The sequence below is a fragment of the Scardinius erythrophthalmus genome (assembly GCF_964197995.2).
Source record: "Scardinius erythrophthalmus genome assembly, chromosome: 22".
Lineage (NCBI taxonomy): Eukaryota > Metazoa > Chordata > Actinopteri > Cypriniformes > Leuciscidae > Scardinius > Scardinius erythrophthalmus.
In genome coordinates this window covers 21,576,553-21,593,300 of record NC_138242.1, presented here as the reverse complement: position 1 = coordinate 21,593,300, position 16,748 = coordinate 21,576,553, and the positions used below count along the sequence as shown (strand labels likewise).

Here is a 16,748-nt window from a genome sequence, read left to right as displayed (position 1 = left end):
TGACACATCTGACACTCTTGAATTGTGGCAGCTCCTGCATTATTATTCTCTAGATTAAGAATAAGTTGTAGCACAATAGTCTACTGACTGTGAAAAATGTCATTCTGACTATCATAATTACTCCAGTGATAATTAGCACATCCTCATATGCTCTTTCTGTCAATTTTTTCTCTTTGACTAGGAAAGTACGCCATGCGGGACCTCGTGCACCGGCTCCCGGGCGGAAGCAATGCTAGCGGAAGCAGCGGGGGTACTGTAAACAGCACAGCAGGTAAAACCATGTGTGATGACACTGTTACGGCTATATGCTGCGCCCTACACGAGGTCATCACCAAGAACATGGAGAACGCCAAGGCCTTACGAGACGCCGGTGGCATTGAGAAGCTCATCGGTATTGCTAGGAGTAAAGGAGACAAGTAAGTAGGTTTTTTTTTTTTTTTTTTTTTTTTGATAAAAGGTCAGCATCTTATCACTAACCACTTGCAATCCAGTCTAACCGTTGTTAAAAACCATTAAGTGTTCTCTTACCACTAGGCCATGACTTTGTTTTTGCTTGTGTTTCCGTGGACCCCGAGGCCTGTCAGTTATTTTGTTCTCCATAAACAGTGCATTGCTCTTGGAGACATTTTATTTTTCCAACTACACAGTTCCACTTTTATGCCAGCACCTTTTTAAAGAGATGAACAGCATGAGTCAGACCGCAATAAGCATTTTATGAGCTTCAAGGCCGCATTGTCTACAGATGTTCATATATTTAATATATACATTTGCCACGCAAGTCGCTTACTTGATGCTTGCTGAACTGTATTGAAGAAAAGTAAACTTGGAGTACTAGGAACACATCCACTTTTGCCATAGTATACAGAAAGAGCTGATGTTTTATTTGCTGCATCCTTCAGAATAATGCAAAAGGTCACACAACACAAGAGGCTTTATTCATTTTAAAATGGTTAAGGGCCAAAAAGAGCTTTACTCTGATAAAAACAACTGTAACAGAGCCTTGGCACTGGCTTATCACTTTTGTGAATCATCAGGAGATATACAGATGGGTCCAATTGAGACCACACTGAAAATCTATAAATGTAGATAGCCCCCTAAATATTAACATAGACGTGTTCATTTGATATACATGATATGCATGCAACAGGTGTTTGCTTCAAATGTGAGTCATCCAGTCAAATGCAAGTCAACATTCACTCAGAATCGAAACTATATATTTTATAATATTCATTAATTAATCTTTCTTTATGCGGCTTTCTTTAGTCTCTAGAAACAGTGTAGCCAGCCTGAGAGTGAGTGAGTGAGTGATGACGCTTCCTGCTCGAGTCTGGATGCACACTGTCAAAGACATTAATCTGACCCTCATCAAGCTGACACTTCATGCGACTGCTTTATATCCCCCATCAGCTATTCATACTCTGTGCCCACCCCGTTCAAGCCAATATGGTGATGACAGCTGCTTCCAGTTTCCTGCAGAGAGGTTATCAAAGGGACAAGCCACTCGGGTGCTTGTTTGTCTGGATATAGCAAATGCAACCGGTTGATTTAGTACCAGCAAATGGCAGCAACCAGTGTGCTCTCGTTCTGATATGCATCCAATTTGATGATTTTTGATTTGGAGCGGATTGATTTGGTGCAGTTCGTGATTTGTTCTCAACGCAATGTGCATGGCAGAGTGAAATAATACACTCACTGCTCTTGGCTGGATAAAAATAAGCCATTTAAAATTGAAGATTTAGCAAGTCCAAAAAAGAAACTGTATGGTTGGATGTATGTATGTATGTACTGTAAGGATGGATGGATGGATGGATGGGACAAACATTTCATATTGTACTATATTAACCTATTCATTATATTTACTTAACCTGTTAGTAATGTCTAATTTAATGTATGTTTATGACAGCCACTGTGTAAATGATTATATTTAAAAAAATTGGAGTGGAAAATTACCTTTACAATTAGATTTAGTTAATGCAAATCCTGCCCTAAGTGCAATTTACAGTATATGGGTTTTTTTTATTTTTTTTTATTTTTTTTTATGTTGATTATTTAAAAATAAATAGCAACTAAATGTAATAATTTGGGTTCTGTTGTTAATTGTAACCTTTAATATTACAGTAATGTGTAATTAAGGGCTCCCCATATAGTTTACAACATTAGCTAATATGAAAAAGAAATATCCTTAAGAAAATTTTAATTATAATAGAATTTATGTAAACACACATACACATTTGTTTTAAAAAAACAGTTTAGATACATTTAATTTAGATAGATAGATAGATAGATAGATAGATAGATAGATAGATAGATAGATAGATAGATAGATAGATAGATAGATAGATAGATAGATAGATAGATAGATAGATCGATAGATAGATAGATAGATAGATAGATCGATAGATAGATAGATAGATAGATAGATAGATAGATCCGATAGAAGTCCTATAGGTTGCGAAGTGGAGATGGAGATGATCAATGATATTCCCTTCACCTGTGACTGGTCATAATGTTTTGGCTCATTTGTGTATATATTCAGACATACTACTCATTTGACAAACTACTTTTTACTAACTATGTAACTAACTAGTTTCCTTCTCTGAAACCTGCACCGATGCAGAATTCACAGCGAATCTGACGGTCTTTATGGCATTACATCAACGAAATGAGGGGTTTCATTTAAGAAAGGGCCTGACTCAACTGAAGATTTGAGGGTGTTAAAGTCCATGTTGAAAAATGAGGGGAGGGACAAATCAAACGTACAGCTCCACCTTTAAGAATGCATTTTGTCATTTATGTAAAGAAATTATGAAGGATGAGCGGCATTCATTTCCTCTATTAAAGTCGTGTTCACTCAAGAACGTCAAAGATTTTCTTCTAACGTTTCAAGTGGCAATTGTAAATTGTTCCATTGTGTCCTTTGAGCTGAAATGGGTTGGGTTGGCTCAGCTCGGCGAAAGACAAAAGACACAGCTGTTCTATCAAATCGGCTGAAGTCAAACAATTTGTGTCATTTTTGAGAACTAAGAGATTGTTTCTTTTGTTTGTGGTGCATTGTTAATCCTAACAAAAGCTGCTGTCCGTGTGAGATGTTTGCACAGAAAACAGAAAAAACACATTCATCCCAGCAACAATGTCCCAGGATTGGATTTTAATTTTCTTGTGTTATGTTTTGGTATTGGCATTTTGATCTTGTGTGAGTTTGGATATTTTGTAAACCTTTTACATTCAATTTGCTGGAAAATGTGTTGTTTTAAATGTGTCTCTCTTATGCTCATCTAGATATATTAGAGATTGACTCTGGCTTCTGTATTTGGTTCCTAAAACATGCAATTTATCCAAATAATATTTTTTCTATGATGTCATCCATCAAAACATCAATAGTACACTACAGTTCAAAAGTTTGGGGTTGTAAAGATTTATGTTTTTGAAAGAAGTCTCTTATGCTCACCAAGACTACATTTATTTAGTCAAAAATACAGTAATATTGTGAAATATTATTAATATGTAAAATAACTATTTTCTGTTTTTATATATTTTAAAATAGAATTTATTCCTCTGATGGTAAAGCTGAATTTTCAGCATCATTATTCCAGTCTTCAGTGTCACATGATCCTTCTGAAATCATTTGCTGCTCAAGAAACATTTCTTATTATTACCAATGTTGTAAACATTTGTGCTGTGAAAATATTTGTGTAGAATTTTTTCAGGATGTCTTTTTTAAGATTCTTTGGTCAATAGAAGTAAAAAGTAAATAAATGTCCTTACATCTTATTGAACCCAAATTACTGAACAGTAGTGTATTTTATAAGTAGAAGAGTGTCTAAACCCAAGACCTTTTTTAATTGAATGTCTTATCTTATTTTTGTTTGTTTTTTGATAAAAGGTCAGCATCTTATCACTAACCACTTGCAATCCAGTCTTAACCGTTGTTAAAAACCATTAAGTGTTCAATTTATTTTTTTAAATAAATTGATCATTTATTTTATTAATTTTTTTGTTTAATAATATTTATTTTAATAAATTAGAAGGGTTCAAAAAATAATGAAATAACTAATTGAATCAATCTTCCAGTAACAAAGTTTTCAAAGTCTCTCTCTCTCTCTCTCTCTCTCTCTCTCTCTCTCTCTCTCTCTCTCTCTCTCTCTCTCTCTCTCTCTCTCTCTCTCTCTCTCAGACACTCACCTAAAGTGGTAAAGGCAGCATCTCAGGTTCTCAGTAGCATGTGGCAGTACAGAGATCTCCGGAGCCTTTATAAGAAGGTAGGAGAGCTGCTTCCACTCACAACATCTGTGTCCCACTTCATCCATCCCAGTCTGAAGAATTCATTTAGCATGCTAACTGATCTCCCACTCCCAAACGATTGTGTTTGAACTTTTTGAGAAAATGGTTTGGAATGAAAAAAAAAATGGAGATGCGTTTTTTTATACCCCTCCTCCTAGACAAAGATGTGCAACCCACTGTTTATTCAGCACGACACCTTAGACGACTGCAAACATTAATCCGCAGTGACTACCAAAGAATGCTCTATTGAGCAGTAACGGCCAGGCTTAAGAGATATTTGCACTTACTATTGTGTGTATCCATTCAGACGTGTCTCTCACAGATTATTGAGGCAAACTTTGGCCTTGGCTAGCGCTGACTGCATTTACAACGTTTTGTATGGTCTGAATAGAACCGCAAATAGATTGACGTGAAGAGACCTTGTATGAATGTTCCCATATTTCAAATTAACAACAGACTTATCAAACAGACTTATTATTTAAATACAAAACCAAATCGTTTTTAGCCAACCTTTGGGGATTTATTTATTTATTTAAAAAAAATCTAACTGGTACTGTAGGTATAGTCCTATATTTGTATGTACAGGACTATATAGTTTCCATTTGTAAAACCTGCACCTTTGAGGCCAGTAAATAGACAATGTGCTCATGAAACTTAAATTAAGGGCAATTAGAATGAACCTATTAACATGTAGCTAGTTTGCTTGGGTCGTGTTCAAACAGACAACGAATAGCACATTAACAAGGTCAAACCAAACTAATATTCTCCCAAATGAACTGGTTGCAAGAACATGAGGACGCAGATGTTGGCCCCCTAACGAGCACTTGAAGCCTCTAGGCTGCGAGAACACACCGTTCCCCTTCACTAAGCAATCTCCGTCCTGACAGATACGATTCTGCGAGGTGAGGAACGTTCCAGACTGAGCTCTGTAATGTGTCGTTTTGGCAACTCTGCTCTGAAGAGTTGGTGCTGAAGAATTACAGCCCACGGAGAGGGCGACGGCTGCCACGCTGACCTTTAGAGATGAGTAAAAGGCCACGAGCTGCCTGCCTGCACCACCGAGATGAGTTTAGAAGTGTGTCTGCAGGAATAGAGGCGTCCGTTCCCCGAACCGCGCCGGAAAAGAGAGCTCAGCGCTGGGCTAATTCACAATGCCTGTTTGAAAATGTCTGTAATGATATGTAATTATGGATGTTTGCGAGTTTACCCCGCTGAGATCGCAGCCATCGAAACCAATGTCGAATTAAGAGCTCTAATTTCATGTGCACATACTATTAATTACCCTCTCTGTCTTTTTTAAAATATTTAGAGGGTTTGACGAAAAGGTAGCATGCGTAGATTATCATGAAAGAGAGTAATTAGAACGCTGATTCCCATTGTGCTAGCTGACTAAACATCTATAAATAATATCGAACAAAAGACCACAGCACTCACAGTTTCAGCAGCGTTGTGTTGGCATGCCGCCTTGAGGCAGGTTATCGAACAGCTGCTTTAGCTGACGCATATAAAGGGATGAGGTCAAGGGCGTGGAGGACAACCAGAGCTATAAGTGATTCATCAGAGAGGCTGAAATCCTTAAATCTACAGTATTGCTTATTATATACAGTTCTCGCATTGATTTTGTAGGGAATAGAGCCCCCTCGCACCCTTTTCAGGCTGGGTTTGCAAAGATTTTTAAAACCTCCCGCAACCTAACCTGTTCTCTCCAACCCAGCTGAGCCCTGGAAATGTCACCGGGGATGGTATTAAGCAAAGGGCAGCAAGAAAGAGATTGCTATTATTAACATTTGCAGAGCCCGGTCTCTCATCTCATGAGTGCATAATGACAGTTGTCCCACGTGGATGTGTCTTTCTCCCCCTCTGTTGAAATGAAAGGTGTCAATTTGGATGAGTCGGGCCACCTGAGGCGCGATTCTTCGTGTTTTGGGGTGGTGTGACGGATGAAGCTGAGAGAGAAGAGGGAACACAAGAGAAGCAGAAACAAGAGGTTTGGGAAGCCAGACACTTCCCAAGGCTGTGAACAATGGCCTTGTGCCCAGGAAGCTTCTAGCCAGTATGGGAGGAAATTGTGTTATGTAGTTAAACAGTCTTTAATAATATACTCTGTGTTTAATAAGTTGTGTATATCCAGTATGCTTTATTTTCATTTGGTTTCTTGTTTTATAATTTCATTTTGAATTAATTCATTTAATTTTTATACTTAATTTGGCAACACTTTACAATAAGGTTTCATTTGTTAACATTAGTTAAAGGGGTGATGAACATATAAGAGGTCATCATACTATAAGAATTTCCTGTAAGTTTCAGAACTGAAAACTTCCTTGTTAGTCCAATAAAAGCTTTTATTGACACCAGGCACAGCAAACGACAGGTTTTTCAAAGTGGGGATCTATGACGTCGAAGGGTATAAAACAACGCCTCCACAGAAGAAGATCAACGCCTACTTCAACACTGCCTGTTTAGCCCCGCCCACTGATTCACGCATTAAATGAAACTAATTATAATATGCAAAACTGTTATCCAATCATAGCAGTGGGTGTTTACTTCCAACTCTTCAATGCGGCACGCCCATAAAAACCAAGCGTTTCAGGAGCTTGGCTCAAAACCAGGGTAGAAAATAGCCTATTACTTATTCATTTTGATGTTTTTGAATGTAAAAACCAAGCGAACGTCATAAGTTGACCTCAGAAAACAATATAAAAAATGTAAAAAGCCAGTTCATGACCCCTTTAATGTATTAACTAACATGCACTCACCATGAGCAATACATTTGCCACTGTATTTGTTCATCTTTGTTAACGTTAGTGTTAGTTCATGTTAGTTCACAGTGCATTAACTAATGTTAACAAATACAACTTTTGATTTTAATAATGTATTTGTTAATGTTGTAATTAACATTTACATAGATTAATAAATGCTGTAGAAGTGCATTTCATTGTAAAGTGTTACCCATTGTTTTATATTTTTTATTAATTTTGTTGATATTTTATTTTATTTGTGGAAAAGTACTATATATTTTATATACTTAGCGCTAAATTATGCATTTATGAATTGCATTTAATTAATGTCAAGACTTATAATTGAGTGATACTTAGAGATCTTTGAAGAAGTGCAGATGGTTCCAGCTCCATCTACTAATAAGGTGTGTGTTTGTGAGAAAGCCCAGCAGCACTTGGCTTGATTTACTCAGAATGACGTAGAGCTGGACTAAGATGAAGTGAAGTTTTAGCCTGAGAGAAGAGAGAAGTTGCTTATGCCATTGATCTTGAGCCTGAAGCCTCACTCATGTTGTGCTGAGAGGTGTTACATTCAGCCTGGCAGCCTCTTGAGATGCAATTCCACAGTCATCCTTCCCCAACGCTCTCCACGAGGAAGTATCAGGGTAGTCAATTGCCTCAGCGACCCAAGGGAGCCAACGCAGCAAGAGCAACGCTCCTGGCTCCATCCGCCTCTGGGAGTATAATAATGAGCGCTTGCCATTGGCTTGCTTCAGTGCACACTTCCACACCATAAGTTTTTTTTTTTTTTCTGCCTGACTCTTAAGCAGCATTATTGAGTAATCATGGGTAGGCAGGTTGCAATAAATGCCTCATCTTTGCATGGTCTGGTTGGTCTTTTCAGTCCTCTTTTCAGAATCAGTCCTCTAATGATGCTTCATGCATTCAACTAGAATTAACAGAATTAACTGAGGTTTTCGGGTCTATAAGACGTGCCTTTATCCAAGTGAATTTACTGCTCAACCTTTTTTACACTTTGAAATCAGTTGCCTTAGCGTGAAAATCCATCAATCCAATGCACATTATTCTCTCAGACCTGATAAAGAAGAAAGAAAGGAGTTATGGGACGTAATGAATGCAATAAGATTCTTTAATCACATTGAAGCTCAGTCTTGCTTGAATGTATTGTTTTCAAATCGTCGGAACATCTTCAAAGGAAGTATATCAAGTTTAGTTAGTTCTGGCAGGTCACGTTAGTCAAGCTCGTTTAAGCTGACTCTCAGCTGATCCACGACTACCAGGGCCGTTTGAAGAGTTTTGGGGGCCCCAAGCAAAATGGACATGGAGGCCCCCCCCCCCAATAAAAAACATATTATAATATGTAACCATATTCCGTCCGTTCGGGAAAAAAAAGTTGCACTAACTGTTTGTTACAAGCAGCATTTGCCGTCAGGCAGGTAGCTAACATAAACATATTTTTTTCTAGCCTATACCTGCTGCAAAATTACACCATTTGTACAAGACAAGTGGAGCTATTTTATCCAGTGTAATTTATCACTTACCACTAGGGCTGTAACAAAATTCACGGTTCAGTTCAATACGATACACTTGTGTTACGGTTTGCTACGTTTTCGATACAGCAAAAAGAAAGAAATGCCAGAGAAATTTCCTTAATTTAGGCTATTTATTTTTCTTCTTTTTTAATTAAAACTAGCATCATAAAATATTATTTCTTTTTACTTTGAGCAATTCTGGAGCTATAATTGACTCTTCTTAGGAGCATATAAAACAAAACAGCTCCTTGGAAAAAATTAAATGTAATATTGTAGTAGTTATAAACAAATGTTTATTTTAGTTAAGATTGACATTTGAGGGCATTGTATTCATAATGTCAAAATAAAACCGACGTAATGTTACTTGAAGGTATTATAGCCTACTATTCCTGCCAAACTATGTGAATGTTTCTCACTAGATCTCGCAGCGATGTTATTACTTCTGTGGCGAATTCAAATGCTTTCTTTAGCCTACTGAATCTCTTACTAGCGCTGTGTAGTAACAGTGTCGCATGATCACGATCGGCGCTGAACTGGTCTAAACTGATAAATAACGGTCCGTCAACCACACAATAATGAGTAGCTCAGTTTCGTTCCGCTTAAATTACGTTTGCCATTTGATGTTGGGCAATGTTGTGGTCGCGCCGACGTCTCTACATTATGAGCGCGCTTGCGACGCGCAACGCACCTACATTTGAAATAACCAGTCTATGGAAATAACGAAATTTTGGTCGGCAGGAAAAATTATCCAACGAACCGTTCGGTTTGAAAATGCGTATCGAACACCGAACCGAAAGCCTCGTACGTACCGAACGGTTCAATACGAATACGTGTATCGTTACACCCCTACTTACCACTATCTTGTTTTTTCTTATCCTCCTCTTCCTTTCTCTTCATTATTTTCTGGCTTCCTCCTGAAGCATAATTCCGCTTCATGATGACTGCCGAGGAGTTTTTGTATTTTGCCAGCAGCAGAGATCACGTGATTGGCTGGCTGCTGTCAGCGACTACTGAGGGGGGCCCCTTGAGGGGGATCCCGATAACAGTGTCATTGCACTTTACTGCATTGACTATCAAAGGGTCGCTCACACAGTTTGTCGTTGCATTTTATTCTTAACCAGTCGTTGTCTTGGGGCCCCAGGCCAGCTCGGGGCCCCAAGCAATTGCTTGGTTTGCCTGCCTTGTAGCGACGGGCCTGACGACTACCTATAGAAATACGACACCTATCACAGCACCCATATATAAACTCCTGCAGTATTATCAACAGCTATCGCGTTTCTCAGGAGCTAATTCCCTCCTCCATCCCCAGCTCCTCCTCTCGTCAGTCAGGATTTGGCATTCTGATTTCTCTTTGAATCAGGCCAATTTTTTCAAATGATGTTGTACTTTAAAATATTTACAATGATAAGTGGTTCCTGCTAGGCTGCATGGATGCGCAGATATTATGAGTATGCATGAGATTATAAGTTTTCCCTCACTGAATAAAAGATCAAATGATTCATACAGCTGATTTATGTGGACATTTATGTAAATGCAGAGCAGACAGCAAGAATAAGAGTAAAGCTAAGCAATGAGGAAACAAATTCATTCTATTACAAAACTCAAAAGTCTCACAAGGTCTCAGAATGGGTCAATGAACAAGTTTTGCAAGCTAAATATCAGGCTATGAGGAAACTGAGGAGGAGAATGTCTGAAAACTGCAGTCTACTGAACAAGTTTTTTTTAACAGGGACACAGAACACTACCCTTGACATCCCATTTGCCACTCCGTGACATTACTTTTGTTGGAAAGGTGAGGTATAGATCAAAGGGTCTGTCCCTCCGACTCTGTGCATGGATGCGCACGGAGTTCTTGCCCAAAAGAGAACTATACCGCCAATCCAAACTGTATGCTAACTGTCAATCATCCTTGACGATAGTGGTGATGACAGAACCTCCTTATAGGTATGTATTTTTTTATTGTACAGCCACCCCAACCACTCATCATCATAAAGAATAAAGGTAAAAGTTCTCACTTCTTCCTCTTGTGGGAACCTGAAATTTCAAGTAATACTTACAACAGTGTGAGTAAAAGAAAATCACAAAGTCCCCTACTGAAGAGGTCTTTAGTCGACAGGCAACAAGTGCCGTTTTTCCCCTTTTCCGTTCCTCTCTTCACGCCCCTTGGAGCCTTCAAATACCTGTCCAATGTCATTATTTGCAACAGGCACATTAGTTGGAGAGCGGTGGCTCCTTCTGCCAGAGTTTCAGCCGTGTTGGGAAAGTGGGGCAGCTTTGAACTGCACAGAGTCGGAGGGACAGACCCTTTGATCTATACCTCACCTTTCCAACAAAAGGAATGTCACGGAGGGGCAAATGGGATGTCAAGGGTAGTGTTCTGTGTCCCTGTTAAAAAACTTGTTCAGGAGACTGCAGTTTTCAGACATTCTCCTCCTCAGTTTCCTCATAGCCTGATATTTAGCTTGCAAAACTTGTTCATTGACCCATTCTGAGACCTTGTGAGACTTTTGAGTTTTGTAATAGAATGAATTTGTTTCCCCATTGCTTAGCTTTACTCTTATTCTTGCTGTCTGCTCTGCATTTACATAAATGTCCACATGAATCAGCTGTATGACTCATTTGATCTTTTATTCAGTGAAGGCAAACTTATAATCTCATGCATGCTCATAATATCTTATACAGCCACCTTAGTCCAATTTTAAAGAGTAGTCATATTATAAAACTAGGAATGCACAATATATCTGCACAACTTCAGCAGTTGACGTGCCATCGAGCCGGTGGCCAATGGCTTTATTTGATCTCCTCCATCAGCCTTTCAGGTTGCTTTAGTCACACATCAAACAGGCTTTCTCCACAACCACTGACTCCAGATCATCCGTCCATTGATTTCTGAACCTTCATCCGGTCATTGATTTTTGCAATGACTCCACACTAGGAGGCCTTAAACTAAACTGACAGAATAACAGTGGGCTAATGTAGCGTACATAGATCCTGAAGAAAGCATGTTGTTTTGTGCATTATTGTCTCTATATTTATTTTCTAGGATGGCTACTCGCAGTATCACTTTGTTGGCTCTGCCTCAACAATAGAGAGAGATAGACAGAGACCGTACTCATCCTCACGCACTCCGTCAGTCTCTCCTGTCCGGACCTCACCTAACAATCGATCAGGTGAGTTTACAAATCTCTTCCTTCACATGTTCTTTTTTTCTTTCTCAACAAAGACAACGTAAACATTTTGATCGAAAGTGCTGAAACATTGAGTCACGATGTTGGTGGTCCTGAAGTCTGATTTAACAACTCCAGGTCTTTATGGATTTAAAACAATTACAAATAGTAGCTTGATTCTCTCTCTAACCCTGATAGAATCCTATTAAACTGATGGGGATTTTTCAGTGCATCCTGGGACTCAAGGTTAATGATCCACTCTACTAGTGGGGTTAGTAGATTCATGGCCGGCTGGCTGTGGCTCTAATACCTTTTCCGGTGGACTTAGCATCTCGCTGAAGCAGAAAAGTACTTTTCCTGGATTCAGGTTTTGAGAGGGCCGTTTGCGGCGGAAGTAGAGCAGTATTTCAGGATTTTTAGGACTAATGGGTCTTTAAATGGCTGGAAGGTGAACAGAGTGATGAAATGAAGTTCTTTCTTTCTCAATGAAAAATTTAAGTGTTGTGTTAAATTTTGTATTGAATTCCGTCCCAGGCCGTTCTGTGGCTTATGATTATATAGTTTGTGTTATCCTTTAGTTTTAAAGTTTTTTTTTTTATTAAATATAAATGTTAAATAATTATAAATATATATACAGTGAGGAAAATAAGTATTTGAACACCCTGCTATTTTGCAAGTTCTCCCACTTAGAAATCATGGAGGGGTCTGAAATTGTCATCGTAGATGCATGTCCACTGTGAGAGACATAATCTAAAAAAAAAAAAAATCCAGAAATCACAATGTATGATTTTTTAACTATTTATTTGTATGATACATGTATATATATGATAAGTATTTGAACACCTGAGAAAATCAATGTTAATATTTGGTACAGTAGCCTTTGTTTGCAGTACAGAGGTCAAACGTTTACTGTAGTTTTTCACCAGGTTTGCACACACTGCAGGAGGGATTTTGGCCCACTCCTCCACACAGATCTTCTCTAGATCAGTCAGGTTTCTGGGCTGTCGCTGAGAAACACGGAGTTTGAGCTCCCTCCAAAGATTCTCTATTAGGTTTAGGTCTGGAGACTGGTTAGGCCACGCCAGAACCTTGATATGCTTCTTACAGAGCCACTCCTTGGTTATCCTGGCTGTGTGCTTCGGGTCATTGTCATGTTGGAAGACCCAGCCTCGACCCATCTTCAATGCTCTAACTGAGGGAAGGAGGTTGTTCCCCAAAATCTCGCAATACATGGCCCCGGTCATCCTCTCCTTAATACAGTGCAGTCGCCCTGTCCCATGTGCAGAAAAACACCCCCAAAGCATGATGCTACCACCCCCATGCTTCACAGTAGGGATGGTGTTCTTGGGATGGTACTCATCATTCTTCTTCCTCCAAACACGTTTAGTGGAATTATGACCAAAAAGTTCTATTTTGGTCTCATCTGACCACATGACTTTCTCCCATGACTCCTCTGGATCATCCAAATGGTCATTGGCAAAGTTAAGACGGGCCTTGACATGTGCTGGTTTAAGCAGGGGAACCTTCCGTGCCATGCATGATTTCAAACCATGACGTCTTAGTGTATTACCAACAGTAACCTTGGAAACGGTGGTCCCAGCTCTTTTCAGGTCATTGACCAGCTCCTCCCGTGTAGTTCTGGGCTGATTTCTCACCTTTCTTAGGATCATTGAAACCCCACGAGGTGAGATCTCGCATGGAGCCCCAGTCCGAGGGAGATTGACAGTCATGTTTAGCTTCTTCCATTTTCTAATGATTGCTCCAACAGTGGACCTTTTTTCACCAAGCTGCTTGGCAATTTCCCTGTAGCCCTTTCCAGCCTTGTGGAGGTGTACAATTTTGTCTCTAGTGTCTTTGGACAGCTCTTTGGTCTTGGCCATGTTAGTAGTTGGATTCTTACTGATTGTATGGGGTGGACAGGTGTCTTTATGCAGCTAACGACCTCAAACAGGTGCATCTAATTTAGGATAATAAATGGAGTGGAGGTGGACATTTTAAAGGCAGACTAACAGGTCTTTGAGGGTCAGAATTCTAGCTGATAGACAGGTGTTCAAATACTTATTTGCAGCTGTATCATACAAATAAATAGTTAAAAAATCATATATTGTGATTTCTGGATTTTTTTTTTTTAGATTATGTCTCTCACAGTGGAGATGCACCTACGATGACAATTTCAGACCCCTCCATGATTTCCAAGTGGGAGAACTTGCAAAATAGCAGGGTGTTCAAATACTTATTTTCCTCACTGTATATGGATTCAGTGAGTTCATGCAGTGAATGATCCTTTAGGCAGATTTTCAGAATCTTTTTGATTGATTCATGAAAAGATCCAGGTCATAAGAGTTATTCTTTCATTAAACGGATTCATCTAAACACGTCGTTTGTGTGTTTTTACATGCAGACAGTGTGTTGTCTTTGCATTCAATTCAGACTGCAAGCTCACATTTAATGTAAAATGTGATTTATTTTGCCGTGACACTGTGGATTCAGTTGACTAGCGCTATATGAAATTCGACGTAGAGCAGTGCTCGCATGATTGCAACATGCTCTATGCAGCTTTTTAAAATACATTGATTTGTTTTCTGCTTGTTTTTCTCTGTTGAATCTCTGATGTATTCAGCCATCCACTGGCTTGCAGCTGGTTTCATGCTGTTTTGTTGTCTGCAGGCTTTTCCTCTATGGTTTGAGCTCCAGCGTGTGTCATGAAAATGGTGAACGGTAGATTTTTGCAAGAGATCAAAGCACACAGAGTAAGACAGAGAGAAGGAAGGTTGGAGAGAGAGTGGGAAAGATTTTGTAGGCGTACTGGAGAGTTGCTGTGCTTTTTAGCTCACAGCATCAGAATGTGACATCAGTGTCCTTGCCTGTGCTACTCAACATTTCCTGAGATACAGTACATGTGAAGAGCCAAAATAATACTGCAAAAATGGCAAACACTGCAATTATTTCCAATACCATGACCATGCCATTTTGTTGCAGCATTAGAAGACATGCATTCACTGTGGGGAAAATAATATTTATGTGTAAATTCATTATTACCAGTTCTGGCAACATTTCTGAAAAAGCTTTTTAGGCAGCCTTTCTATTGTGCTAAGCTCTGATTTAAAAAAAATAATAAATAATAAATTGAACAAACCAGCATAGCAGGTGAGTTTAATGCATGTTTTAGTTCAAATTAAAGGCCATTTGTTCACCCTCCTTCTCAACACATTCTATCTGTTGTCCTTTCAATAAAAAGTGGCAATATTTTGAAAAATCTGAATATTTGAAACAATCTTTTTGGATATTTTTTATATATTAAATGTAGTTTATGAATATGAATTTGTGCAGTAATTGAGCGCCGTAGTATCAAATTGAAGTCAATAAAGTATTATTTATTTAAAGGAAAATATATTTTTTAAATATTTGCATATTGTTAATATGGCATTGCTTAGAGCTTCAAGCTTCAACCATATATTATCAGGTAGTAGTTCCTATTTTTAATAATTCTGTAAATAATTCACTTTACAAATGAAAGGTTGTTTCTTTATTATTGTCTTTTTAATTGGAACTTGGATGCAAACCAATACATACGTTTATTCATAACAACTGAATAAGTCTGGCTCAAGTGCAGAAACAGCTTCATTTTATGTAAAAGAAAAAAAGTGTTTTGCTTATACATATAATTGGATGAGCCACGTTTGACGCTGTTGTAAATAGCTGTGGAAACTTCACAGTCTAATTCTGTATTAATGCAGAAAGTTGCAACGTTGCTTGGCAACCGTAAACGTATAGTTATGCCAGACACAAACAGAGCGTCGTGACATCAAAAAGTGAATCGCTCCCATTATAATCAACGAATACACTGAAAGCGCTCATCTTTGAATTTGCATCATGAAAGCATTCATCACACAGTTTGCAGAATAGATTAGGTTTTGTGCTTGGTGCATGTGTGAATATTTTTATGTAGACTACTAACTAAAAAAAAAGTTGCTATCCTTTTTACTTTATGCCTTATTCATTTTCATTTAAGAATGATAGACAGAAAGGAGTGTGACTAATATCAACTGACCTCACATTAAAATACACACAGATCAATGTGTGACTGAGGCTGTTGCTCAGTGAAGTTGGAGCTCTGCCTGGTCACTAAATCCACAGCAAGCAGTTTGGCATGAACTTCAATGCAGTTGACACGTTTTTGCTCACATTTTGCTCACTTTTATAATGTAATCATGAAGCATGGAGGTGATGCTTCCAATGCCACCAGACAAGGCTTTTAAAAATACTTTTATGGGATGCCAGACCCTGAGAACACAGCAACCATGATGTAGCGTCGCCAGCTATTACTGTATTACGCATTGAGGGCAGAACTCAAGAGTTCTTTGTTAATATTATTAGAGTACAACTGAGTCCATTCCTGGTGTTTAAGTGGAAATATCAAATACTAATTGTATCTTTAATGGACCACAGGTGCCAGCAAGCAATCTGCACAATATATGCAATAAAATACAATATATGATAGATAAGTTTCTTGAGTGTTTGCCCCTCATGTTACATTTCTGAGAAACAAGGGCAAGGTTGGCCTTCACATCTGAGTTTCATAGACATACAGGCAAATTGTTGCTTTCCTTTGTCCTTTTGTACCTTATGTGACATGGTTGGTCAAGTTAACTAACATTCAACAAAATAATGGTTAATGTCAGTTACAACAAAAAATCGCACGATTGAATAGGAATTCACTTCCATTTGAGTGGGATTCATTGACAATAATGGTTGATTTAGCAAACTGTTGTGCATATTAGCTGGTATCAAGACATATTTCTCACAGAATCTAGTGTTTTTAGTGCTGTAGGCAAGTAGATATACGTGATATAAGTGTAGCAATAATGTTCCGCTCTTGATGCCTGTGGAGCTCAGACACAAAAGCCCTTTCGCCAGCAGAAATCACTAGAATCTGCTGTGGAGCACATCTCTTCACAATATCAGTTTTTCTTACATGTCTTTCAAAACATATTGTTTTCATTTTCTACCATTAAGGTCATCAACTGTTC

At 38.5% G+C, this 16,748-nt stretch overlaps 1 protein-coding gene across 1 annotated transcript in view; it reads left to right on the top strand.

The window, feature by feature from the left end:
- ctnnd2a (catenin (cadherin-associated protein), delta 2a) overlaps positions 1 to 16,748 on the top strand; it is a 143,986-nt gene that overhangs the window by 120,695 nt on the left and 6,543 nt on the right. Inside the window, exons 11-13 of the mRNA XM_081352181.1 lie at positions 182 to 416; positions 4,175 to 4,259; positions 11,595 to 11,721. Coding sequence (XP_081208307.1) covers positions 182 to 416; positions 4,175 to 4,259; positions 11,595 to 11,721 — 447 coding nt within the window. The remainder of the gene's footprint in view (positions 1 to 181; positions 417 to 4,174; positions 4,260 to 11,594; positions 11,722 to 16,748) is intronic.